This window comes from Staurois parvus, unplaced genomic scaffold (assembly GCF_062004578.1).
Source record: "Staurois parvus isolate SC_StPar_1 unplaced genomic scaffold, SC_StPar_1.0 ptg000357l, whole genome shotgun sequence".
In the NCBI taxonomy this organism is placed as follows: domain Eukaryota; kingdom Metazoa; phylum Chordata; class Amphibia; order Anura; family Ranidae; genus Staurois; species Staurois parvus.
Window position 1 is genome coordinate 3,191,309 of NW_028318153.1, and position 26,808 is coordinate 3,218,116.

The 26,808-nt window shown below is 42.2% G+C and overlaps 1 protein-coding gene across 1 annotated transcript in view; it reads right to left on the reverse strand.

Moving 5' to 3' along the window:
- CENPF (centromere protein F) overlaps window positions 1-26,808 on the reverse strand; it is a 65,416-nt gene that overhangs the window by 31,935 nt on the left and 6,673 nt on the right. The window contains exons 4-10 of the mRNA XM_089684815.1: window positions 23,943-24,055; window positions 16,806-16,897; window positions 14,564-14,855; window positions 9,379-9,581; window positions 7,581-7,706; window positions 6,909-7,037; window positions 3,792-3,914 (exon numbers count right to left, since the gene is read on the reverse strand). Coding sequence (XP_089540941.1) covers window positions 3,792-3,914; window positions 6,909-7,037; window positions 7,581-7,706; window positions 9,379-9,581; window positions 14,564-14,855; window positions 16,806-16,897; window positions 23,943-24,055 — 1,078 coding nt within the window. The remainder of the gene's footprint in view (window positions 1-3,791; window positions 3,915-6,908; window positions 7,038-7,580; window positions 7,707-9,378; window positions 9,582-14,563; window positions 14,856-16,805; window positions 16,898-23,942; window positions 24,056-26,808) is intronic.

Here is a 26,808-nt window from a genome sequence, read left to right on the forward strand (position 1 = left end):
ATGGGACAGACCCATCAGTGGATCCACTTGCTCTCAGCTGATCCCCACTGAACAGGTGAATGACAGGTCTGTGTCTGCTCTGCTGCTGCTGAGCGGACACAGACACAGCCTGCTGACTTCTATGGGGTGGTCAGATAGAAATGGAACACTTGTCCATTTCCACATGAATGTCATCCGATCCAATCCACCAGATGGATGGGGAACCATTTCCCATCCGTCTGTTTTTGGTGTACGGGATCAGATCAGACGACAAGTGTCCTCTGACATCCACTGGTCCATAGAGGTCTACAGATGGTCCGATCAGGTTAGCTTGAAAAACTGATAGATGGACCCGATCGGATCGTCAGTGTGAATGGGGCACTAGTGTTAGTAAAGCCTGAAATGTTTTTTTTTTAATTAGAACAAACATGTATATTTACCTGTGCTTTGCAATGGTATTGCACAAAGCAGCTTTGACCCTCCTCTTCTCGGGTCCCTCACTGGTTATCTTGGCCCCTCCTCTTCTTTGTGTGTCCCCATAGGAAGCCGTTTGGTAGGGGGCACATGAGGAGTGCTCACTCCTGTCCTGTGCGTCTACGGTGCCACGCTCCATAGACACACTCACAGCGGTACTTAGCCCCTCCCCCTTCATCTTCACTGCATTTGATTGACAGCAGCAAGAGCCAATGGTTCCTGCTGGTGTTCAGAGTCCCTGTGTCAGAAGGAAGAGAGAGGAGAAGAGATGCAATTGTGCTCAGCACTGATCTCTTCTCCCTTCTCTTCCCCATCACACAGGGAAACTGAAAACGTTTTTTAACCTTAATTCAAGCAATGCATTAAGGGTAAAAAACCTTTTTAGGCTTAGTATCACTTGAAGGTAAAAAATTTCCCACTAGTTATATCTCTCCCCAACTCCCTTTATACTTGCCTGAGCACTTGTCTTTCCCTCTGTCCTCACAGGCACAGTGGGAACTACTGGCTCCTGCAGCTGTCAATCAAATCAGGTAAGCAGAGAGCAGAGGGCAGAGCTGAGCCGCAGTGTGTGTGTGTCTATGGACACACACAGCTCGACTCCGCAGCAAGCCCGCTGGTGTGCCACCGTAAGAAGCAGCTTCCTATGGTGGCATACAGAGAAGAGAAGGAGCCAAGAGCACCAGCAGGGGACCCCAGTAGAGTAGGTTCCAGGCTTCTCTGTGCAACAGTACAAACAAATGGCCCCAATCTATAACTGGCCTTTGCAGTAAGCAGCACATGGAAGAGCGACGAATGTCAAACAACAACAAAAAGAAATTCCCAGCTCAATTTACCAACCAGCCTGCAATCAACCAAACTGTCTTGTCTAACCGTTTGCGTTAAAAGCAGGGGTTTAGTCTGCACACATTCGCAAATACATAGGTAAGCTGCAGAGCCTCTTCACGGCACCCCAGTATTTTATGAAGTCCTAATTCTAAATTTTGAGATCCTCTTATAGCAGAAGCACATGAGGGCAGGAAAACCTGGAGGGAGCCCACCCCTCAAAAAGGCACAGGGGCACACTGGACACCCATTAAATAGGACAACGGCAGCCAAGGTGTCCAGTGCGTCCCTCACCGATATACCAACAGTACAAACAAACGGCAAGTGCCCCATCTATAAGTGGCCTTTGCAGCAAGAAGCACATGAAGGGACGACGCATGTCAAAGAACAAATACCATTGCACAAAGCTGGTAAGTAAACCATGTGTATTGTTTTAATAAAAAAAAATTTCAGACTTTAGTACCCTTTATAACCACTTGAAAGCCTGTATCTTTATGAGTAGGGTGTTGGAGAAGAGTCTGCAGGAGCCTGGCATTGCACCTATGATTGACTGATTGTGGATGCAATGCTTTGCAGGCTCCTGTAAAATAAACAAATAAATAATAAATGCACATTTTTTTCCCTGCAAAAATATGTTTTGTTTTTTTTTTATCTATCGAAAGTGAACTTGGCCTTTAATTACTACAGAAGAAATCACTGTAAAAATTGGTCAGTTTAAACCAATCATTTGTTTAAAGGCCAGGCGGGACATTCACCATTCCGGGTGGACGTCATATGTCATGGATGTCATGATTTGTGATGCGTTGACATGTACCGGCCGCTGGCGGTACCATGTGATCTCTGTGACCAATCACAGCAGATCACATGACAACTGTACACAATGGATGGCTATCATTCATACCATCCATTGTGTACTATTGTGTTGATCTCTGTGAATGGTCACAGTGATCGCATGGTACAGACAGGGGCAATCACATCTGTACAATGTGATTAGCTGTGGCCAATCACAGCTAACCACAATAGTAAATACTAAATAATCAATTTTATTCCGTAAAAATGGTTGCTTATAAACAGTTAAATTCAATAGTAATCATATTGTGTATTTCTCATCATAAACATAACACTGTATTGCTTTGGTCACAGGGTGTTGAAAAAAAAAAAAAAAGTACTTTTTTTTTTTTTACACATATGGTCACCAGTGTCCCTGATCATCGCCACACCAGTTACATGATATTGATGTACTGCACTGGTGACCGTATGTAAAAATAAATTTAAAAAAAAAAAAAAAAAATTGTGACACATTTGTTTTAAATTTCTTCATGATAAAAAAAAAAAATTACAATTTCAACAAAACTGCTTCGCAATTATTAAGAAAATGCACAGTATTCTATGAAGCAGCAGGGCAACCACTCAGCAGGGGACATAGATGGTAGCTGTCATGGAATGGGTAGGCTTTTAACTTTTCTATTTGCTGTAATCGAGGAAGGAGAACCTGACAAGAATTTTAATACTTTCATACTCTATCCAAAATAAAAAAGTTTTGGTTTTAGATATATTGCGAGAGTGTCGTCATGAAACATTCCCAGAAATTGAAGTAAAAATAATTGTAAATACTTAAAGCTGAACTCAAGCCTACACAGCTGTACATGCATTTCTGTATGGATTTCACTGCACACTCCAGGCTTCCTAGAGTATGCAGCAAGTCAGATGAAACCTACTTCATTTCCTAGCTGAAGGAAAATCAGCATCGGCTAGCTCTTTCCTCCCTTCCACTCTTTTCTTTCATCAGATTTCAGTTCTTTCGTTCATTAAGACTCTGCATCACTTTGAGCGTTTCCTAGGCTTGTCTACTGTTTTCAGGAAGCTATCCCTGCCACCAGCCATGATCTGCCTGCATTGCACAGAAATACACAGAGACCAGGGGAGGACATTACTGGGTTCAAAATCAGGCATGAAATAAAAAAAAGAAAGATTTTATTTGAAAATATCATTAGCATGTTGATGGAGAGGCAGGATGAATTGAGAAACACAAATACTAGCAGATTAAATTTCAGCCCTAAAGTATGTTTAATTATTTTTTTTTGATTGAGAAGGGGGAAGTTAAAACCGAAAATCAGAGTGTTTCCTTAGGGAGATTTCTCTTCACTTCCTGTCCTGTAGGCTCAACAGGAAGTGAGATGATATCTTTCCAATATGAGGGAAATCCCCTCTCAGAGGGCTGCCACAGAACTAGTGCCTGTACTGGAAGATTTTCCCCATATTGCTGTTGTGGAAACAAGGAAACAATTCATAATTTTGTCTGCCTCCCCAGCCCCCCGAGTGTCATTCTTCTCAGTGTCCAGGACAACTATTGAGAGCCCTAACAGGGACAAAGACTGCAATACAACCTGAAAGTGGGTCTAACCCTGCACCTTCTACTCAAATGTGAAAAAAAATGTTTTCCTTTAGCTACATTGTATTACTCATGAAGTAGAATCAGCTGAAAATGAATGAACTGTGCAGCAAAATGTACTTACTTCCAGGTTCTTTCTAAACTGATTGGCTTGGTTGTCACTTGCTTGCAGAGTCTGTTCTGCTTTGAACAACTTCTGTTTCAGTTCCTCCACTTCACCTTCTAACACCTTCTTCCCATGTACCACCTGCCAAACAAACATATTTATCATTGCCATCAAAGCCTTGCCCCAGGAAAAATAGTGACCTATGCATGATTTTCTGTATGGTGCATTGGAGCATCTGGTAAAACACTGCAGTCTCTCTTAGCACTATGGATTAAATATGAAGCAACAAAAGTTTGTAAACTGGAAAAGGTCTCAAGCTAGCGAATACACAAAAGTATGATTCTCTCACCTCTGCCTCCTGTCAATCAAGACATGTAGAGATAAGAGTATAAAAAAGGCATTCAGAACATAAATGGGGAATATTTTGAAACGTGATAATAAAGATGACCATTAAAGCTTTCTTGTCATATACAGTATAATCAGGGCTCGTTTACACTAGTTTTGCCCCCTGAAGGGTGATCTGCAGTGAATCACTTTTTAGAGGGTGTTTGACAGGCAACTCTGGGAGGTGTTACGTCACATCCTCACTGATTACTTTAAAAGAAGTGTGGGATAGCAAAAAAATAAATAAAAATACTCACCTACTGTATATGGATCAGTGCTGCAGCTGTCCCCTGCCTGCTCTACACCAAGAATGAAGCGATCACGTGTCCTCAGTCTTCACTGAGCAGAAAGCGGTGACTGTCAGTCATCAGCTCTCTTATATGCCCCTCCAGTGCCCCCTAGACTGCTGAGCTGTGAAGGGGACGCTGAGAGGTTGAACCAGCTACCAGTCAGACATCTGGTTGGATCTCTGCTTTATAGTTGGGATCCCTGCTGAGCCTGTACTGGCTCTTTGATGTCAGCCAACAGTGAGCTTTAGCCCACTGTTGGCTGAATCTGGGTCACAGGGGTGCAGAAGTAAGTGCATTCCAGTAACCCAGAAGAGAAATATGGCCAAAAAAAGCTCTGGACATATTTTTTTTTTTAACTTTTAAAAGCCCACACTACTGAGCCACCACATTCACCTGAATGGGTCTCATTTGGCAAGCGGTATTGCCAATTGAATGTAACAGGGAGCAGAATTCCTGCCACACTGTGAAGCATCACATTGCATCAATGGCAAATAAAAACCCTCCGGCTGCCTTTGAAGCTTCACTAGTTCTAGTCCGGGCCAATGCTGACATTCCTCTCCATTTAAAATTTTTTTTTTTTTTTCTAGAATACTGCTTAGCACACCCAAACTTTTTATTTTTTTTTTGCAGAGACCCTAGAGAATAAAACGGTTGGCGTTGCATATTTTTATGTCACATAATATTTGCGCAACAGTTTTTCAGATGCAAATTTTGTTATAAAAATGTACTTTAATGGATTTTAATGCACAAATACCCAATTATTTAGTAAAATATAAAATATGATTTTACGCCAAATAAATAGCCCCAAACATGTCACACATTAAAACTGCATACGCCCGTAGAACAGTGCCAAACTACAGTATTTAATGCTTTAAAAGCCTTTACAGGTACCACTTTAGAGTTATACTGGAAATCTGCCACTAAAATTATTGATCTCACTCTGACGTTCACAGAGATATCTCACGTGTGGTGTGATTGTCGTTCACATATGTGTGCGGGGCCGAAGTGCACGTTCACAGTTGCGCTACCACAGGGGATGAGGGGGAACAGATAAGTTTGATCAGATGCATGTACAAGCCAGCAGCGGCTTGTTTACACGAGACTAAAACCGAAAGTGACTAAATCCTTGCCGCTTCTACTTTCTGGCGTCATACAGGGGGAGGGACTATATCAGTCCCTCTCACTGGGGGTTATTTACTAAAGCTGGTTCACTCAGAATCTTGTGCACTTCTGCAAAGAAACCAATCAGCTTCCAGGTTTTATTGCCAAACCTTAATTGAACAAGCTGAGGTTAGAATCGGATTGGCTGCCACGCACAGGTGGACAAGATTCATAGTGAACCAGCTTTAGTAAAATAAACCCCACTTTGTCTCAGGAAGCCGATGCCACCAATCACATCCTTACCGAGCTCCCCGATGGGACTGGAGAGCCCAGTAACGGTGACGGTGGAAGGGGGAGAGAGGAAACCCTTCCATCACCTGTAAAAGTAATCCAGCGGCTCTATGCCTGCTAAGATTACTTTTGAAGGGAATTCTGGCTTTAACAAATGATCTCTCAGTCATCGCTGCAGCTGCATCCATGTGGTTAAAGTGGTCCTAAAAGGCAAAATGCGGTTTCCCTTAATGCATTCTCTGCATTAAGGTAAAAAAAAAAAAAAAAAAAAAAACTTCGACGCCTGTACCCTCCCCCCCAGTCATCCCTAACCACTTACCGGAGTCCTCTCTCAGTGCTGTCCTGTCTGCAGCAGCACTGCTCCTCCCTTTCTGCATTCACAGGAGTCTTTGACAGCAGTGGGAGCCATTGGATCTTGCTGTCAGTCAAATGAGTTGGGAGTGGGGGGCGTGGCCAAGCCATGCTGTGTGCCAATGGACACACACAGCCTGGCTCGGAAGCACACCCACATGAGTGCCCCCTGAGCAGCTGGGCTTGCAAAAGGGGCACTTGGAGAAGAGGAGGAGCCAAGAGCACAGACCAGGGTCCCCAGAAGAGGTGGTAAGGGACTGCTCTGTGCAATACCATTGCACTGAGAAGGTAAGTACGACATGTTTATTATTTTAAATAAAAGAGAGTAAGGTTTACAACCTCCTTAAGGGAGGGGGCTGTAAAAATGTGGTTCTACACTTCATTTGAATGGGTCACATATTGCGAGTGGCATTGCCCATCAAACGCGATAGGGAGCAGAATTCTTGCCACATCACAAAGCAACAGATCACATCCACATCATGTCAGCAACTCCATCCAGCTGCCTCAGCAGCTTAAATGGTGGATGTAAAATTTGGGCTCTACACCCTGTTTTTACGGCCCCCCCCCCAGTATAAAATTTAGCTTTAGAAGTAACAAGAACAGTTTGGGGATGTGGTACACACCACTGCACTAGTGGTGTGTGTGTGTGTCTTTCCATCTATAAAATACAAGCTTTCCATTGTATATCAAACAGGAAGATCTGAAGGAAAATTCATACACGATCAAGTTCGGATTGGATGGCATTAAATTCATTCTTGGCTTGCTGTGACTCCTGGCTCAGTTTGGTTTTCATCTGGTTCAACTGCTGCTCCATGTTCTTTAATAAGTTTTGTTGTCGGAGGAGTTCCTAAAAGCAGAAAAAAAAAAAAAGTCAGAAAAGCCACTACATAAGGCCAATGACAAAATTGTAGCAGCAGTGCACAGATATGACACATACATATTTACATCGCTTCACACTGGACCAACTTAACTATGTAAATATAGCCATACCTGGAATTCAGCTTTAAATGCTGCATTTTTATGCAGCGCCCTGCCACTCACCTCACTGCATTGTGAACAGGGCGTGCAGAAAACAAAGGTTTTCTATATGCCCTTGCTTTGAGCCTGCATTTCTCAATACAGGTCAAAGCAGTTTAAGGCTCCTGGTGTAAGAGGGCCCTTGAGTTTAGCAGCTAGAAAGGCCAAGGACGGTTTGTTATTTTACAGACTGTTAAGAATATTTAAATAGTTTAATGCCCAGTCTGCAATGGTGCGCTTTGAGGAAACTGTACATAGTTGAGCATGAGGACAGACATATTAAAACAGATTTGGGATTTACATACATTTTTAAACAGGGAGTGGAAGAAAATTTCCCATTAACAAACACCAGAGAAAAGTAAAGTTCTATAACCTGTTGATTTTCCTTCTCTCTCTCCTTTAGCTTGTTTTCCACAGCCAGTCGGGCACTTTCAGCATTTTGTCTCTGACAGCTTAGCTCATCAGTAACCTTCTTTAGTTTCTGTTCAGTCTGTGCACACTGGACAAAAAAAAAAATTGATACATATACATGAGAATAAAGCGGTGTGACAGTAGAAGATAAAAGTCACGTTGATCAAGACTGCTACCCGACCCTTCTTTTCAACAAAAATCTTCCCATAAGATGCTACTGTAGGTGTGCTTAACAAATGTATAGGTCATTTACCTGTAAACGTGTAGCATGTGCAGGCATCCAAAAGTTCCTGGATGTGATGTTAGCAGCCCCAGTAGACTCATAGCTGTCCTTCAAGTGACACTTAGTGATTCCCTCCACTCCTCCGCCAGCAGCTACACAAAAGATCCTTTAGGAAGGACACCATCCGTCGTCTCATTAGGAGCATGCCCCGACGTTGTCAGGCATGCATACAAGCACGTGGGGGCCATACAAACTACTGAGGACCATTTTGAGTTGCTGCAATGAAATTTCAGCAAAATGGACTAGCCTACTGCATAATTTTCTCACTTTGATTTTCGGGGTGTCTTTGAATTCAGTCCTCTGTAGGTGATAATTTTCATTTCCATCAAACGATGGGGCATCCTTACACTCCTAACACATTACCCCGTCCATATCAGTATAGATATGCAGAATGATGTTTCCCCCATTGAGATCTGATGTGTTTTCAAAGTGTTCCTTTAATTTTTTTAGAGCAGTGTATATACCTACCTATGTTCAGCCCGCTCTGGTCCAGTCACGTGATTAGAGATTTGTAGGTCTCATTTGTTGAAAAAAATGCTCTACCTCTTTCTCCTAACAATCTTTTCTTCTCTACATTGCCTGCGACTGAAAGATATAACTGTAGCACACGCACGTAGGGGTTACATCAATTGTCGTCCAATAGCAAAGGGGAAAAAAAAAAAAAAAAAGGAAATGCCAGTAGGGAATTGTGGGACTGTCATCTCTGGAGTAGGGCAAACCCAAAAGGTAGGTCTGCCGTAATCCGTAAATGTGCAAGAGTTGTGGCTGCTAAGCCATGCTTAAAGGAGAAGTACAGCCACAAATTGTTTGACTCTACTTCTGTGGATCCTTCATTCTGCACTCCTGTGACCCATATTCAGCTGCAAAATGGGCTAGAGCCCACTGTCAGCTGACATCACTTTGCCAGTCAAGGCTGGGGAAAGACTATGAAGTCGGGGATCCACCCAGATGCCTGGAGCGGCAGCTGGCTCAGCCAGTCAGCAAGCTGCTGAGAGCCTGAGCCAGCCATTCCTGCCCCCTCCTCAGCCCAACACTCCAGTGAGCGCTATGGGGGGGGGGCAGAGCAGAGCTAAGTGAAGGTTGAGAACTGAGTGATCGGTAGTGTTTGATAACTCAGTTCTCAGTCTTAGAAACGGCAGGGGGTATATGCAGCACTGAACAAATGCTCCATCCACCTAGGAGAGTAAGATTTAAAAAACAAAAAGACAAAAACAAAACAAAACAAAAACACATACTTCTCTTTAAATTCCACTTTGCAACGTAAATTATTTAATCCCACACCCAAGTGCCCTCCCAAAACTAAAATATCAGCTGTAGGCAGAATTGCTGTTTTATCATTGGTGTGGATTCATGGGGAAGACATGCTAACATAATGAGAAATAAAAATCTAGTGTGACCTGTACTGTTAGATCAGATAGATTTATCTGCCAGGTTATCATTGAGGCTATAGAAAGCCACATCAGATTGTGTGACCTACCCTGTCCACTGTCTGATCGTACTGTACGGTCACTCGGGCCAAGTCATCACGGCTCTTTGTCAGGGCTTTGTCTTTTTCCTGGAGTTCTGCCTGAGTCTTCTCCAGCAGTGTTTGGGTCTCCTGAAGTTTATTCAGTTGATTCTTCAGCTCTTTTTCTTGAACTTGCAGTCGCAGCTCCAGCTCATTCACTTTGGATCGCAGTTCTTAATTTTATGACAAAAATACGAAACAAAAACCAATACTAAGAAAAGTGAAGAGAATTTGGCATTTCATTGATTTAAAGAAAAAACACCACATTTGCTTAAAGAGATTCTGCCTCCATGTATTTCTTCTGACTCCGAAGCTCATGTGATCCAACTATATATTTTACTTTTAATTTCAATAGGGTAGGGTCTTTTAAAGTGAACCTGTCACCAACTTAAAAAACTTCAGGTAAAGTTTTACGGAATTGAATGCACACATTGTGAGGAATTCAAACGGCCATTAGTTGGCTAAACTGGTTGGTGTCAAGGATATGCTGTGGATAGACTGCCAGAGATTGTGGAGCCCCTTCAAAACCATCATACCGACTGATGAAAAGGCCCTTTCCCCAGTTCCGCCCGTGTGCCTCCCACCAGTGTCACCTCGCCCCTTTCCCTGTTACCATATTCCCCCCCTCCTTTTTTTCTCTGTCTTCTATATAACCTCATTCCCTCCTTAAATACCCTATTACAAGTTACACAATAAAGCTTAAATTTACTACCGCCTCTTAGGTCTTCCTTCTTGACATTTGGTAAATATTTGAACTAACCATTGCATGAGAAGTATTGGGTCCCTCTTGGACGCCATTACGCAATCCGTACGATGGACAAACTTTGTCACCTTCTCCTGGTACAAGCCCCTGGATCTCCCCTGTCAATACTGTCTGCTTAGCAAGTTTTGGGAGCCTTATTCTGTTCTTTGCCTAGACAGCCATCCATTTCTAATGAGCCATCGTACAACTTACACTATTTGCAATGCTTTCCAGGAAAACTATTGTAGCTCACATCATTTTAGGCCTCAAAAGGCTATGCAATGAATTGTTCTATTTGTCGCCTTCTGTTTTGTAATGATAACATTTATAAAGAATGCAAAAATGAAGGTAAAAAAAGCACAGAAAAGTAAAAGGGTTTGAAAGCCTACTTGTAGTGTTTTTCCTTTCAATAAAAGTTTTTTTTTTTAATGTATTTGCAATAGGTCTTTTAAATTGCTATGGAATTTGACCATTTCAGAGTCAAATACTGTCTGTACGAACCCACCTCCTCTGCCCTTCCCTTCACTTTCCCACATAACCCTATTATGTAGCTGCTGGGAGAGGAATGCAGGGGAAGAATCTAGAGCAGGGGTGGGCAAACTTTTTGACTTGAGGGCCGCAATGGGTTCATATATTGGACCCAGGGGCCGGACCAAGAGTAGATAAATTATGTGTATGTGTCATCCATAGTAAGTATAGTAATATTCCCCCATAGTAAGCATAGTAATTAATCCCCCATAGTAATTCATCCCCCATATAGTAATTCATCCCCCATATAGTAATTCATCCCCCATAGTAATTCATCCCCCATATAGTAATTCATCCCCCATATAGTAATTCATCCCCCGTAGTAATTCATCCCCCATATAGTAATTCATCCCCCATATAGTAATTCATCCCCCATATAGTAATTCATCCCCCATAGTAATTCATCCCCATATAGTAATTCATCCCCCATAGTAATTCATCCCCCATAGTAATTCATCCCCCATAGTAATTCATCCCCCATAGTAATTCATCCCCCATATAGTAATTCATCCCTCCCATAGTAATTCATCCCCCATAGTAATTCATCCCCCATATAGTAATTCATCCCCCATAGTAATTCATCCCCCATAGTAATTCATCCCCCCTATAGTAATTCATCCCCCCTATAGTAATTCATCCCCCATAGTAATTCATCCCCCATAGTAATTCATCCCCCATAGTAATTCATCCCCCATAGTAATTCATCCCCCATAGTAATTCATCCCCCATAGTAATTCATCCCCCATAGTAATTCATCCCCCATAGTAATTCATCCCCCATATAGTAATTCATCCCCCATATAGTAATTCATCCCCCATATAGTAATTCATTCCCCATATTAATTCATCCCCCATATTAAGTCCCCAAGTCCCCCCTGTGTCAATTCACTTACCTTTGCTCCGCGCGTTCCTCTCGCCGTGTCCCGCGCCGTTCCGGTGTAGCATGAAAATCTGTCTCCTATGAGGATCTGTCCCCCTCGACGTATCTGCGCATGTGCCAGTTTCAGGCATTAGCAGCCGATCGGCGATCTTCGGCACATGTGCAGATATGTCGAGGGGGACAGATCCTCATAGGAGACAGATTTTCATGCTACACCGGTCTTCAGGGCGGACTGTGAGGGGAGCCTAGCTCCGCGGGCCGGATTAAAAGGTCCCCCGGGCCGTATACGGCCCGCGGGCCGTAGTTTGCCCATTGCTGATCTAGAGTGTCAATTGTACAAGATGGGAGTGCCCAGCAACAGTCTCAGGCCCTTTGGATGTCTTTGGAAGGGAGGCTTTTACAGGTAAATAACTAGCATACAGTACATTAAATGCATAAATAATCTTATACCAAGACTTTTTTTTAATTGAAAAGAAAGGTCTGGCAAAACTGTGTCCAAGATGTAAATATGTGTGTGTGTATATATATATATATATATATATATATATATATAAATAAAACATTATATATAAATATCTCCATCAGACAATTGCTGTCTGATACTGCAGGGCACTAATATTTTATTTGTAACGCTGGCAGCTCCCTGCAAACGGTCTGCAGGCACTGTTGTAAAGTCTGTGATTAATCCTTCACATGCTGGATCATCATGTCGATATTACAAAGAAGCAGCATCTCAGCAGTCATATATAAGTACAGTGGGTATAGAAAAGAATTGCCCCCCCCTTTGATATAATCACATTTTATCGCTTTGCAGCCTGAAATGAAGACAGACACAGTTTTTGTTTTATCCAGCTGTATTTAGCCTACAACATATAACATCTAAGTGAAAGATATATCAACATATCAGAAAAAAATTAAATCAAAAAAATCACTGGGTTGGAAAGAGGATCACCCCCCTTCCTAAAAATGATTTGTAAACTTCATCAGGTGTAGCTAATCACTTTCTCAATGACACACAAAGGCATAAGTCTTTCAACTGTGGTCATTTTTCTTAGCTCTGCAAAGAGCTTTCCTGGAGCATTTCAGTCTCTGCTAGCCCAACTGAAGCAAACAATCAACTATGGGTGGCAAGGCACTATCAAAAGATCTCCGAGATAAAGCTGTGGACAGGCACAAGTCAGGAGGTGGATACAAAACAAATTCAAAAGGCTTTATGAATGCCTAGAAGCACAGTGACATCTAATAGTAAGAAGTGGAAGGTGTTTGGCACAACACAGACCCTCCCTAGATCAGGACGTCACTCCAAACTGGATGAAAGAGACAGGAGGAAACTGGCCAGAGAGGCTACCAAGAGGCCTACAGCAACTCATGACTGAGCTTTACTAAAAACGCATCTTGAAAATTCTGAGGCCACATGGAAAAAGGTGTTTTGGTCAGAGAAGACTAATATTGAATGACTTGGCCTCAACACTAACCAATATATTTGGCGAGAATTTAATACAGCCCACCATCCAAATAACACCATCCCCCTACAGTAAAGCATGGAGATGGTAATATCCTGTTATGGGGGGGGGGGGTTCTCTGCAGCAGGGACTGGAGCACTTGGATAGAAGGGAAAATGGATGGGGCAAAATACCATCAAATTCTGGTGGAAAATTTGCTCCAGAATTTGATGGTATTTTGCCCCTCCTCCAGAAAGCTTTCAATAGGAAGGTTTACCTTCCAACATGACAATGACCCAAAGCACACAGCAGAATTTATCACACAGCGGTTGGAGGAGGAAAAGGTGAATGTCCTTGCATGGCCTAGTCAGAGCCCAGACTTAAACCCCATTGAATATCTGTGGAATGACGAAGACTGTAGTCCAAAAAGGGTCACCATCAGCTTAAACTGAACTTGAGCAGTTCTGCAAAGAAGAGTGGGCAAATATTGCAAAATCTAGATATGCAAAGTTTTTAGAGATATTTCAACAGACTAAAGGCTGTAATAAAGCAAAAGGGGGTTCAACAAAATACTGACACAAGGGGAGACCCATTTTCCAACTCAGCAATTCTGTCTTTGAATTTTATAATTTTTTTCTGACATGTTGGTGTTATATCTTTCACTTAGATGTTATAAGTTGTAGAGTAAATATAGCTGAATAAAACAAAAGCTGTGTCTGTCTTCATTTCAGGCTGCAAAGCAACAAATGTGATTTTAAAGGATATGATTCTTTCCTATACCCACTCTATGGTCACAATCAATAAGCGTCTCTTATATATGGTCAGCATTACAGTATTCAGAGCAATAAAAATTGTCTTAACCAATAAGTAAAAACAAATTCAACCAGGACATTTCGGTGAGTAGTAAGAGGCCCCAGCCCTATCTGTGATTTATGTAATAAGCTCCAAACTGGCCTTTGTTCACACTATGTATTAGAACTGTCAACTACACTTGTGAGGAAAGGAAAGAGTGGCTGGGGCATCTAGACATATGACACTGGAAGTGCCAGATTTTTGGTAGTTTTGCAGTTTATCTAACAAGAAGATTTTTGAAGTAGAACTGGGGGAAACTTTATTTTTCATTTTGGAGGGAGAGTTATAACCTCGGTCAGTTTTTTTTAGCCATCTGTCCCATTGAAGAGATTTCCCTTTACTTTCTGTCCCATACCTAGTTACAGGCAATCCCTCCAAAGTAAGGGAATCCCTTGTCATCGGAATTACTTTCCCCATTGAAAGATGTCCCCTCTAATCCGGTTCTGATGATATCTCAGAATTTGTGAATTTCTTTAACTTTCACTGAAAGGATACACAGAATAAATAGAGAGGCAGTGTACCTCCCTGATGAGGACCCAGACAACATTTAAATACCTGACAGGTGTTCTAATCCCTCTACACTATCCAAAATTAAAAACAAAAGTTTTGCCTTTAGTTATACATGAAGAAAGGATCAGGATGACACCACAGGAGCAAGCACCTTCAAGAAAAATTCAACAAAGTTTTAATGGAAAAGAAAGTTTAAAGTCACCTTGGTTTTGACTTTTCAGCTGGTCATTTGCTGCAGTGTTGTAAGGTTCACAGAAGCTTCTGTTGGAGGTATCTGGTTTGTAGCCTCTTTTGCTTGGCGTCTCTTCCTGCTCCCAAGGACACTGAGTGGAAGTGAAGTTCCTTTTGAGTGATGTGTCGTGACTGCTGGAAGCAACACGACTCGGCGTACGCTCCTGTTGCCAGGAGAAGACAGAGGAAGAAGCATGATGACGAGCAATGTCTCGATGGTTGATTGTGTTCTGGGAAGTGGGCTGGGAATTCTGGTTCTGAAGCTAGAAATCAAAAAGTGATTGCTAAAAAAAACCATAAGGCCAAAGAGCAGAGAGGAGTAACTTCTAGCAACCAACGAAAATGTATCCTTCCTTGATCCCACTATGGAAAAGTGCAGTGGTTGTAAAGGCTCAAGGTTTTTTACCCTTATGCATTCTATGCATGAAGGTAAAAAACCTTCTCTGTGCAGCATCCCACTCCAGCCACCCCTAAGACTCACCAAAGCCCCCTCTTGATCCAACAATGTGCAAGGGAGTCTCGGCTATACCTCTTCTCACGGGCTGAGACAGAAGCAGGAGCTTCTCATATAGAAACTGCTAAATACTTTTTCTTATCAGCAGTTAGAGCAGTCTTGTGACTTCTATCAGTGTCCAGCAGAGCAATGGTTAAAGCTTAAATATATAAATGCAGCGCTTAAGAGTGATAAACACAGTCCGGTGAAGGGAGTGCTCCGTGATTCCTAGTGCAAATGGTGGAAATTTACACTAACCAGAAAGCGTAAATTAAAACGCATGTGTGTGTATATCCTATGAGATCGCCTTCTCCACTCGGATCTGGTCAGAAGAATAGCCGGGAAAGGTAGGTGTCCTGCGCCCTCATGTGGTGAAAGTGTGGTCCAGCAGGTCAGAAAGATGCCAATCTGAGAAAAGTCTCCCCCGTCCTAGAAGATCCTGAGGGGCTGTGAAAAGGCAAGAAGCTCCTCACAGGAGACACAGGAGAGTACTCATAGTGTAGTAGATAGTAGATATGGCTTTATTTATAAAACATCTGTGCACAATGAACAGGGTATAGGCAGATATGGATGAAACACACTGACCCCTTGATAACAAAGATGGCCGCCGGGCCTCCTCGTGGCGCCGGCGGCTTAGTGTCAACGACGTCCTGGGTCCCACCTGACGCGTTTCGTGCGCACGCACTTCTTCAGAGGTAGGAACAAGAGGTCCTTTGTTCCTACCTCTGAAGAAGTGCGTGCGCACGAAACGCGTCAGAAGGAACCCAGGACGTCGTTGACACTAAGCCGCCGGCGCCACGAGGAGGCCCGGCGGCCATCTTTGTTATCAAGGGGTCAGTGTGTTTCATCCATATCTGCCTATACCCTGTTCATTGTGCACAGATGTTTTATAAATAAAGCCATATCTACTATCTACTACACTATGAGTACTCTCCTGTGTCTCCTGTGAGGAGCTTCTTGCCTTTTCACAGCCCCTCAGGATCTTCTAGGACGGGGGAGACTTTTCTCAGATTGGCATCTTTCTGACCTGCTGGACCACACTTTCACCACATGAGGGCGCAGGACACCTACCTTTCCCGGCTATTCTTCTGACCAGATCCGAGTGGAGAAGGCGATCTCAAAGGATATACACACACATGCGTTTTAATTTACGCTTTCTGGTTAGTGTAAATTTCCACCATTTGCACTAGGAATCACGGAGCACTCCCTTCACCGGACTGTGTTTATCACTCTTAAGCGCTGCATTTATATATTTATGTATTGTGGGACTTCTTATGCGTTTTCCTATATGTTCAGCTGCTGCCACCAGTATTGAGCGCTTACTGTTTATTCTATTCTACAATGGTTAAAGCTTGTAGGAGGAGTTTTCTTTCTGCTCTAGGAGGGTACAAAACCCCTGACCTTTGTCTGGACAGTGCTGATTGGCCCTGTGCTGATCACATGCACTCTCCCAAGAAAAAAAAAACCTCTCTAGCATACACACTAAATTGAGCATGTGCAGAATGGCACATGGGTTCAGTCTGTCTTATCAGGAGATAATACGTGGACATTTGAACAAGAGTAGGGGCAGAGAAAACAGGATCAAACAGCCTTTTTACACAATGCAGAGGATTAACCATTTAAGTTCCACAGTGAGTATAACAAGCACACTTTACTGCATATACAGACTGATTTTACTGTTGTGGGTTTAGTAACACTTTAAGTGAAACATTTTACTTACTTTAATCTGAACAATTTTTAATTCAGTTTCCAGCTTCTTCCTCTCCTCCACTTCTTTATTGTATTTGTCCTGCAGCTCCTCATACTTTGACTCTAAATGAAAGGTCATAGTCAGGAAATATGCAAAATGCAAAAACTCAGTCTGAAGGCAGGTATATAGCACAAGACCAGTTAGCAAAATAACCGGCCATTATTACAGATAAGAGAGACGTCTGGACATGGAATGGACAATGGCCACCTACAGTGCACAATTTCACAACTTCAGTGGTCTCTGACACAATTTGGAAACCCAGCTCAGGAACAGAATATACTGCACATACACAATAATCGCCAAAAGTATGTTGACACCTGACTATCAAAACTACTATATAGCCAAAATTATGAGGACATCTTTCCGAGGTGTTTCCAGTGAAAGGTGCTGTTAATGCTACAGCATACAAAGATGTTTCAGAAAATTATACACTTCCAACCTTGTATCAACAGTTTAGGGAAAGTCCTTTTTCTGTTCTAGCAGGACTGTACTCTTGTATACAAAGCCAACTCCATAAAGACATGGCTTGATGAGTGTGATGTGGAGGAACTCAAGTGGCCTGAACAGAATCTTGACCTCAGGTCTACTGAACACCTTTGAAATGAACTGGAACATTGACCATCAGTACCTGACCTCACAAATGGGTTTTGGCTGTACGAGCCTAAAGACACCCTGAAATTCTACGGCCTTCCCAGGGGAGTAGAAGCTGTAATGGCCGAAAGAATTAATCTCCCTATTAAATGTCCATAGATTTTGAATGCAATGTTCATAAAGTTTTCTAGATGTGAAGGTCAACTGTTCACAAATTTTTCACATATAGTGTACCCTTTAACAGATTCGGTCATGCAAAATATATGGCTAAATATGTTCAAATTCTAACTGTCCTACACTACCAGGTATTTCTCCTGCTGGCCAAACAAAGTGGTGGAGGAACAAATATGTGTAGCTGAGACAATTAAATGAACTTGCATAGAACTTGTGTCTGGCACATTTTGCTGGCTGATAGCAAAGAGTAGGAAAATTTGGGTGGAGAGTGAAAAAAAGTTTTACTTTTGACTGCTGGTGATTGCTGCTGCTTGTAGTTGTTTTATTTTGTTCTTTGGGGTCTTGCTAGAAGTTTTTACTTTTTTAAAATCGCTTTTTCTGTCACTTTTTAAATAGCATTTTATTTTCTTCCTTTCCTTGCCTTCCTTCAGACTGCTAATTAAAGGGAGGGGTTAATTGGACACAGGTGCTCCAGGTACTATATAACCTTCTGTACAGCTCATCCCTGAGCTTGCCTGTATTTTGTTTGCTGGACCTTTGACTAATGCAGGCCATAGATGGGTTGAAAATCGGCCAATTTTTCTCTAAAAAAACGAAAAAAATCGGTCATTCAAGCGGCCGACGTTACCAGCAACGGTAAAAAAAAAAAAACGGACGATTTTCATCCCGTCTACAGCTGGCAAAAAGTGTCCCTGCAGAGAGCTCCGCTATTTCTTTGACAGTTCCTTGACATTTATAGCGGTTGCAACAATGTATCTATTTGCATCCATTTAGGATACAGATGTTTTTATTCGGAAACAAATAGATACATTGTTGCAACCGCTATAAATGTCAAGGAACTGTCAAAGAAATAGCGGAGCTCTCTGCAGGGACACTTTTTGCCTGACTGGAATTCCTCTTCTTCTTCTTCATCCTCTTCTTCCTCTTCATCCTTCTCTTCTTCATCTTCCTCTTCTTCATCCTCTTCTTCTTCTTCATCTTCTTCTTCTTCATCCTCCTCCTCCTCTTCTTCTCCATCCTCCTCCTCTTCTTCTCCATCCTCCTCCTCTTCTTCTCCATCCTCCTCCTCTTCTTCTCCATCCTCCTCCTCTTCTTCTCCATCCTCCTCCTCTTCTTCTCCATCCTCCTCCTCTTCTTCTCCATCCTCCTCTTCTTCTTCTCCATCCTCCTCTTCTTCTTCTCCATCCTCCTCTTCTTCTTCTCCATCCTCCTCTTCTTCTTCTCCATCCTCCTCTTCTCCTTCTCCATCCTCTTCTTCTCCTTCTCCATCCTCTTCTTCTTCTTCATCCTCTTCTTCTTTTTGTCTTTCTCTTGCAGGTCACTGCTCATGTGCAGATTTTTTTTATTGGTAAAAGATCGGCCAATTTGCCCATTATTGCAGCGAAAATCGGCCGATTTTTTTTCCAACTTTACCGATAAAAAAAACGGCCGAACATCTAGCCCACTAACGATTCGAAAATCGGCCGATTTTATTTTCGGCCGAAAAATCGGCCGATTTTCGACCCATCTATGGCCTGCATAAGTGAAGTTAAAAAAAAAAAGTTGAAACAGGAAATTGTAACTAGTCTAGTAATTAGTCTATTAACCTGTAAGTGACAACTGATATTTCCGATTAGTAATATTAATATTTTAACTGGGATATGAGTGCTAGCAGGGTTGAAGGTTTTGTACAGTGCACAGTGTGCCGCATGTATGCAACAATGGAGCAACAGTTGCAGGATGGATACTGCTGCGACAGATGTGAACGTTAGAGATCTGGAGGAGCAAGTTGCAACACTGGGCATAACCGACAACCTTTAAAAGGCGTCTTCTGCTGCCTGAGCAGGTGGCTTATAGGATTGATGTGGAGGGTGGAGGGGCTAATCACAATTATCAGGTAGGAAGATTGGTTACTGTAATGAGAGGGAGTGGTATGGGGCTCACAAACAAGGAAGGCCAGCCCTGGGTTTGAGCACCCAAACAGATTTGCCAAGTTGGGTGAAGAAGTGGGGGTGGCAAGGTTAGGGGTGGCAGCCCTGGATGTCACTGCTATCCCTAACAGTCAGGAGGGCAAACCATCTGGGTAGGGTGGTGTGGGTAGCACAGGAAGGCCTAGACAGTTGGCGGTAGTAGGGGATTCTATAATAAAAAGAACTGATAGAATAATTTGTCGCCAGGATCGCCTCAACCAAATGGTTTGTTGTCTCTTTGTTGCCAGGGTTCGGCATGTGGTGGACCAGGGTGAAATCTTACTGGGAGGGACTGGGCATGACCCAGCTGTCTTGGTCCATGTTGAAAGCCATAGCATAATACATGGAATGTGGAGGCTCCTTAAGAATCAATTTAAAGAACTAGGCTGAAAGTTAAAGGGAAGGACCTCCAAGGTGATATTCTCTGAAATATTACCTGTGCCGTGCGCAACTCAGGAAAGACAGGGGGAAATTAGAGAACTGAATGCATGGCTAAAGACCTGGTGAAAGAGAGAAGAATTTGGGTTTTTAGAGCACTATGCTGCCTTTTCATTGGGGTGCAACCTATATGCTAGAGATGGTTTGCACCTAAATGGAAGTGCTGGGGGAGAGGTTTATGGGAAGGCTGGAGTATTTAAACTAGGATCGAGAGGGAGGGAGAATTAAATTATAATGGGGTAGACAGATCAGACAGGGGTCAGTACTTATTGGTGGGTGGAATGGGGAAAGATGGGGGGAGGGCTATGGCAGATAAGAAGGTTCCCATGTTACAAACAACCATTGGAATTGGTACCGTTTGTATGTAAATAAAAAATATGCAAAATACGTGTGAACAAGGTGTCAATAGATTAAAGTGTTTGTTCACCAATGCCAGAAATCTACGAAGCAAAATAAATTAGTTGGAAGCTTTGGTGCATGAAGAGAACTATGATTTAATTGGTATTGCTGAATCTTGGCTTCATTCTTCACATGACTGGACCATTAATATTCCTGGCTATGTTCTCTTTCGAAGAGACAGGGTAAAAAGGAAAGGTGGTGATGTCTGTCTCTATGTGAGAAGTGATCTCAGAGTGAGTGTGAAAGAGGACCTAGTTAATGGAGAGTGTGAAGAGACTGAAGCATTATGGGTGGAACTTCACATGGGGGTGCGTACTACAAAAGGTAATCATTGGAGTATGTTATAGGCCTCCTGGTGTTAAATGAGGAGGTGGAGACTCAGCTCCTTACAAAGATCGAAAGGGCTGCAAGGGCTGGCACAGTGATAATAATGGGGGATTTTACCTACCTGGAAATTGACTGAAGTAATGGTACTGCAGGAACAAATAAAGGGCAAAAATGTATAAACCTACTACAAGACAATTTTATGGTACAGATCATAGAGGCTCCAACTAGGAATGATGCTCTGCTGGACCTGGTTATTCTCAAACCATGCAGAGCTTATTACGAAAGTCCACATAAAAGAACGTCTGGGTAGCAGTGACCATAACAGGATTTCATTTATTGTTAGCGGTAAACATCAAGCACATATGGGGAAAATAAAAGCGCTCAACTTTAAGAGAGCTAATTTTCCAAGGCTGAGCACTGCTCTCCAAGACTTAGACTGGGAGGGAATATTAACATCGATGAACACAACACAGAAATGGGAGTTCTTCAAAAAGACTGTATGTGAACACACTGCAAAATATATTCCCATGGGCAACAAGTTTAAAAGGCTAAAATTCAAATCTATGTGGCTTACAGCCAAAGTTAAAAAAAAAAAAAAAACTATAAATAGGAAAAAAGCCTTTATTAAATATAAAAATGAAGGAACGCTATCATCATTTAAACATTACAAAGAATATAACAGAATATGCAAAAAGGAAATAAAGGCCGCAAGATTTGAAAAACGAGTGACAGATTGCAAAAGATAGGATAAGCCCTAAAAAAATTCTTCAAATATATTAATAGTAAAAAGGTCCGATCCGAGCACGTAGGCCCGTTTACAAAATAATCTAGAGTGGGTGACTGGGGACAAAGAGAAGGAAAATTTAGTAAACACCTTCTTCAGCTCTGTGTATACAAAGGAGCATGGGGGGGGGGGGGGGCATTGTCCATAATGGGCGTAGTATTGACACAGCTCCAGATGATCCACATTGGCTCACAATTGATATGATCCAGAAATATTTAGACAGAATAAAGGCGAATAAAGCACCTGGACCGGATGGCATACACCCACGGGTCCTTCAAGAACTGAGCTCTGTCATTTCAAAGTCATTGTTTCTAATGTTTAGGGACTCTGATGACTGGCATAGTACCACTGGATTGGAGTAAGGCCAATGTGGTGCCTATATTTAAAAAGGGGTCAAAATCTTTACCAAGTAATAATAGACCTGTTAGTTTAACTTCTACAGTATAGTTGGGAAGATACTGGAGACTTTAATAAAAGATCACATAGATGAGTTCTTGCTGGAAAAAAATATTTTAAGCAACAAACGGCATTGATTCATGAAAGACAGAAGTTGTCACACAAATCTGATTTCTTTTTATGAGGAGGTGAGCAAAACTTTGGACAGAGGGGTGGCGGTGGACGTGGTATACTTGGATTTTGCAAAAGCGTTTGACACAGTTCCCCACACACGGCTAATGTGTAAGGTAAAGTCTACGGGCTTGGAAAAATCCATATGTAAACTGGCTAAAAGACCATATTCAGAGAGTAGCGGTTAATGATTCATACTCTGAATGGTCTAGGGTCATCAGAGGTGTACCCCAAGGTTCAGGCTTGGGACCCTTACTTTTTAATATATTTATGAACGATAGTCCGGGATTAAAATCCCATTTCAGTCTTTGCAGATGACACCAAGCTGTGCAGTTGAATAACGTCCTTACAGGATGTCGCCAACCTACAATCGGACCTCAATGCACTGTTTAATTGGGCAACTATGTGGCAAATGAGGTTTAATGTTGATAAATGTAAGGTTCTGCACTTGGGGGCTAAGAATATGCATGCATCATACATACTGGGGGGGGGGGGGTACGTACAACTGGGGGAATCAATGGTGGAGAAGGATCTGGGAGTTCTGGTAGATCACAAGCTTAATAATGGCATGCAATGCCAAGCTGCAGTTTCTAAAGCGAGCAAAATCCAAAAGGGATATAGACTCCAGAGAGAGACAAATCATTAGTAATACCTCATCTGGAATATGCAGTTCAGTTTTGGGTACCAATTCACAAACAGAACATTGGGGAACTGGAGAAAGTACAGAGAAGGGCAACCAAACTGATAAGAGGCATGGAAGAGATCAGCTATGAGGAAAGATTAGAGGAACTGAATGTATTCTCTCTTGAGAAGAGGAGATTAAGGGGGGATATGATCAACATGTATAAATACATCAGTGGTTCATATAGTGAACTCAGTGTAGAATTATTCACCCTGAGGTCATCACAGAGGACAAGGGGGCATGCTCTATGTCTGGAGGAAAAGATTCTTCTTGGATACACAGAATATAACTGGATACTAACATTTATAGGTGAAGTTGATCCAGGGAATATCAGATTGCCTCTCGGAGGATCAGGAATTAATTTTCCTCTGCAGGAGCAAATTGCATCATGCTTTGCGGAGTTTTTGCCTTCCTCTGGATCAACTGTGGGTGTAGCATAACTTTTTTTTTTCTTGGTTAAACTGTATGAACTTTTTTCAGCCAGACTAATTATGTAATTTGCTGCTTTCTCCTACATGTACGAAGGCCAAGTTCACTTTAAATAACTGCACTTTGCACTAAATGCAAGTATCTGCATCTTTACATAAAATTACAAAAAAGTTTAAATGACCTTATTAAAAACAGTAATACGATTTACAGGAGAACTAAAATATACTGTATATATGTGGAAAACAAAAAAGAAAATCTGTTCCATGTACCCTTCCACCAATAGTGATACCACAAATAACCCAGATTCAAGAACTCAGTGAGTGTCTTGCATTGGACATGACCCAAGTCAATGTAAACAAAGATCCTAAACCGCTCAATAGAGAGAGACAAGGAGCAGTGCTATGTGCAAGTCATAAATCAAATATTGCAAAAATATCAAAAGGTCCCTAAGTCAATGTAACACCATTTAGTACAAGGGGGTAGATGCAACATTACAAAACTTGGAGAGTCAACTCTGTTTATTGCAATGCTTCTCTCTTCCTGCTGACAATCTCCTGGCTTGGGAGAAGACATCACTGTTTTCTACAAAACATTACCATGTATACAGAGCCAGTGAGGAGACCAACACGCAGAGAAAGATACAGTTATGTCTGCTGATGTCAGATTACTGTATGTGAGCATCTGAGGTTTAAAGTATACCAAACAATGGTGACTGGATCTTTTAGGGACCACTCACCCCTATGTGATCTCAAATAAGTATAATTTACCATTGAACTTGACAGGTGTAAACGAAGCCACAAAACTCTTCTGAGGAGTGACGCATATGGACATGTCCATCCCATTAAACGACTGCTGACTCCTCTCCATGTCATTCTTGTATCTAGATAATAAAAAATACAAAAATGGAAAAAACTAAAAAAAACACACAAAATACTTTTCACATCTAAATTTTATCATTCATAACTGCTGGAAAAAAAAAGCAGCATAATGGTATTGTTTGAGTCAGACTCTGGCGGCGCTCAACAGCCACAGATTCCAGTTGTTCTCACACAGGCTGTACTCTTTCAGTAAGCTTTATTGTACAATGCTCATTGTATCTCCAGCAATCTTTTTGACCATCAAAATGTTTAACATACAGTATGTATTTAAAATGCATATTGGCATGTAGTTGCCACCTGTATTGTAATTGCACAATGTACAAAAACTAAAAACAAATTATATACAGTTGTGGCCAAAATTATTCAACCCCCAATGCTGTAAAGGGGTTTAGGGACTATAGTGTACATTTGGAATTGTATTCAGAATCAAATCCTACAAGGACGTTGTAACTACCCAAATGCAACTAAAATGACATCAATTGTTTATGTAATACAGTAGTAAATGGTTCTTATGTGGTTTCTTCATTGCCACAATTATTCAACCCCTTAAAGACTACCACTCTGAAGAACAGAGGTTCATACAGGTGCTTTCCATCAGGTATTGAAAACACCTGTGGATGTCACCGAGCAGCAATCAAGCATAATAAGCACCAATTAGGCAGCTTTAAAATGACTGTGATACTCAGCTCCTTCTAGACATTTACTGGTGTGGTTACAAACATGGTGAAGGCAAGAGAATGGTCCAGGAAGACAAGAGAAGAGGTGATTTCTCTTCACAGGAAGGGCAATGGCTATAAGAAGATTGCAAAGATGTTAAACATACCAAGAGACACCTTAGGAAGCATCATTCGCAAATTCAAGGCAAAGGGCACTGTTGAAACGCTACCTGGTCGTGGCAGAAAGAAGATGCTGACTTCGACTGCTGTGCGCTACCTGAAGCGTAGAGTGGAGAGAAGTCCCCGTGTGACTGCTGAGGAACTGAGAAAAGATTTGTCAGATGTGGGTACAGAAGTTTCAGCCCAGACAATAAGACGCACACTGCGTAATGAAGGCCTCCGTGCCAGAACTCCCAGGCGTACCCCCTTGCTGTCTCCAAAGAATAAGAAGAGTCGACTGCAGTATGCCAAAAGCCATGTGGACAAACCACAAAAGTTGTGGGATAGTGTTCTGTGGACTGATGAAACAAAATTAGAACTGTTTGGGCCCATGGATCAACGCTATGTTTGGAGGAGGAAGAACAAGGCCTATGATGAAAAGAACACCTTGCCTACTGTGAAGCATGGTGGAGGGTCAATCATGCTTTGGGGCTGTTTTGCTTCTGCAGGTACAGGGAAGCTTCAGCGTGTGCAAGGTACCATGAATTCTCTTCAGTACCAGGAGATATTGGATGGAAACGTGATGCAGTCCGTCACACACCTGAGGCTTGGGAGACGTTGGACCTTTCAACAGGACAATGATCCCAAGCATACCTCCAAGTCCACTAGAGCATGGTTGCAGAGGAAAGGCTGGAACATTTTGGAGTGGCCATCGCAGTCACCAGACTTAAATCCGATTGAGAACCTCTGGTGGGACTTAAAGAAAGCAGTTGCAGTGCGCAAGCCTAAGAATGTGACTGAACTGGAGGCCTTTGCCCATGAAGAATGGGCGAAGATACCCGTAGATCGCTGCAAGACACTTGTGTCAAGCTATGCTTCACGTTTAAAAGCTGTTATAACTGTAAAAGGATGCTGTACTAAGTACTAAGATTGAATGTCACTTGGGGGTTGAATAAAACTGATAATGCTGTGAGCACAGAAAAGACATTTGTGGTTATTTCATTATAACTGTTATGTTATATTTGTCTGACCTACAAGTGCCTCTTTAATGTAAATGTAAGCAAGATGACTGAATGATCAAAAGCAATGTCAAACTGGCCAAAACACTCAATTTCAGTGGGGGTTGAATAATTTTGGCCACAACTGTATATATATAAATAAAAAGATGGACGAAGACAAGCTCCTTTGGAGTCGGCACCTGATTTGCTTAATACTGAGGTGTATCGAGGTGGTAAGGAGCAGGGTTTTTTCGGGTCTCTACAAAAAGAGTGCAATTGTTTTAACAGCGTGTAGTAGAAATATTATACTTCGGTTAATGGGGAACTGAGCCGGAAGTGGGAGCGGGTAACTGTCAAAACCAGGTACCCGCTCCCCCTACCCCCTAAAAAATGTTGTGCCTGTTTATAGTTGAAGGAAAAGATGTCTTTATTGAGATACTGCAGCCCTTAAAGTGATATTAAAGTCAGTTTTGTTTTTCATAAATCAGATAAAAAAAAACCAAAAAAAAAAACCTGAAATTTATAATAAAAAAACACAACATAGCAAAAGTTATGTTATCCGTATCTGATACACTATATTGCCAAAAGTATTGGACGCCTGCCTTTACATGCACATGAACTTTAATGGCATCCGAGTCTTAGTCCGTAGGGTTCAATATTGAGTTGGCCCCGCCCTTTGCTGCTATAACAGCTTCAACTCTTCTGGGAAGGATGCCCACAAGGTTTAGGAGTGTGTCTATGGGAAGGTTTGACCATTCTTCCAGAAGTGCAGTTGTGAGGTCAGGCACTGATGTCGGACGAGAAGGCCTGGCTCGCATTCTCCGCTCTAATTCATCCCAAAGGTGTGCTTTCAGGTTGAGGTCAGGACTCTCTGCAGGCCAGTCAAGTTCCTCCACCCCAAACTCGCTCATCCATGTCTTTATGGACCTTGCTTTGTGCACT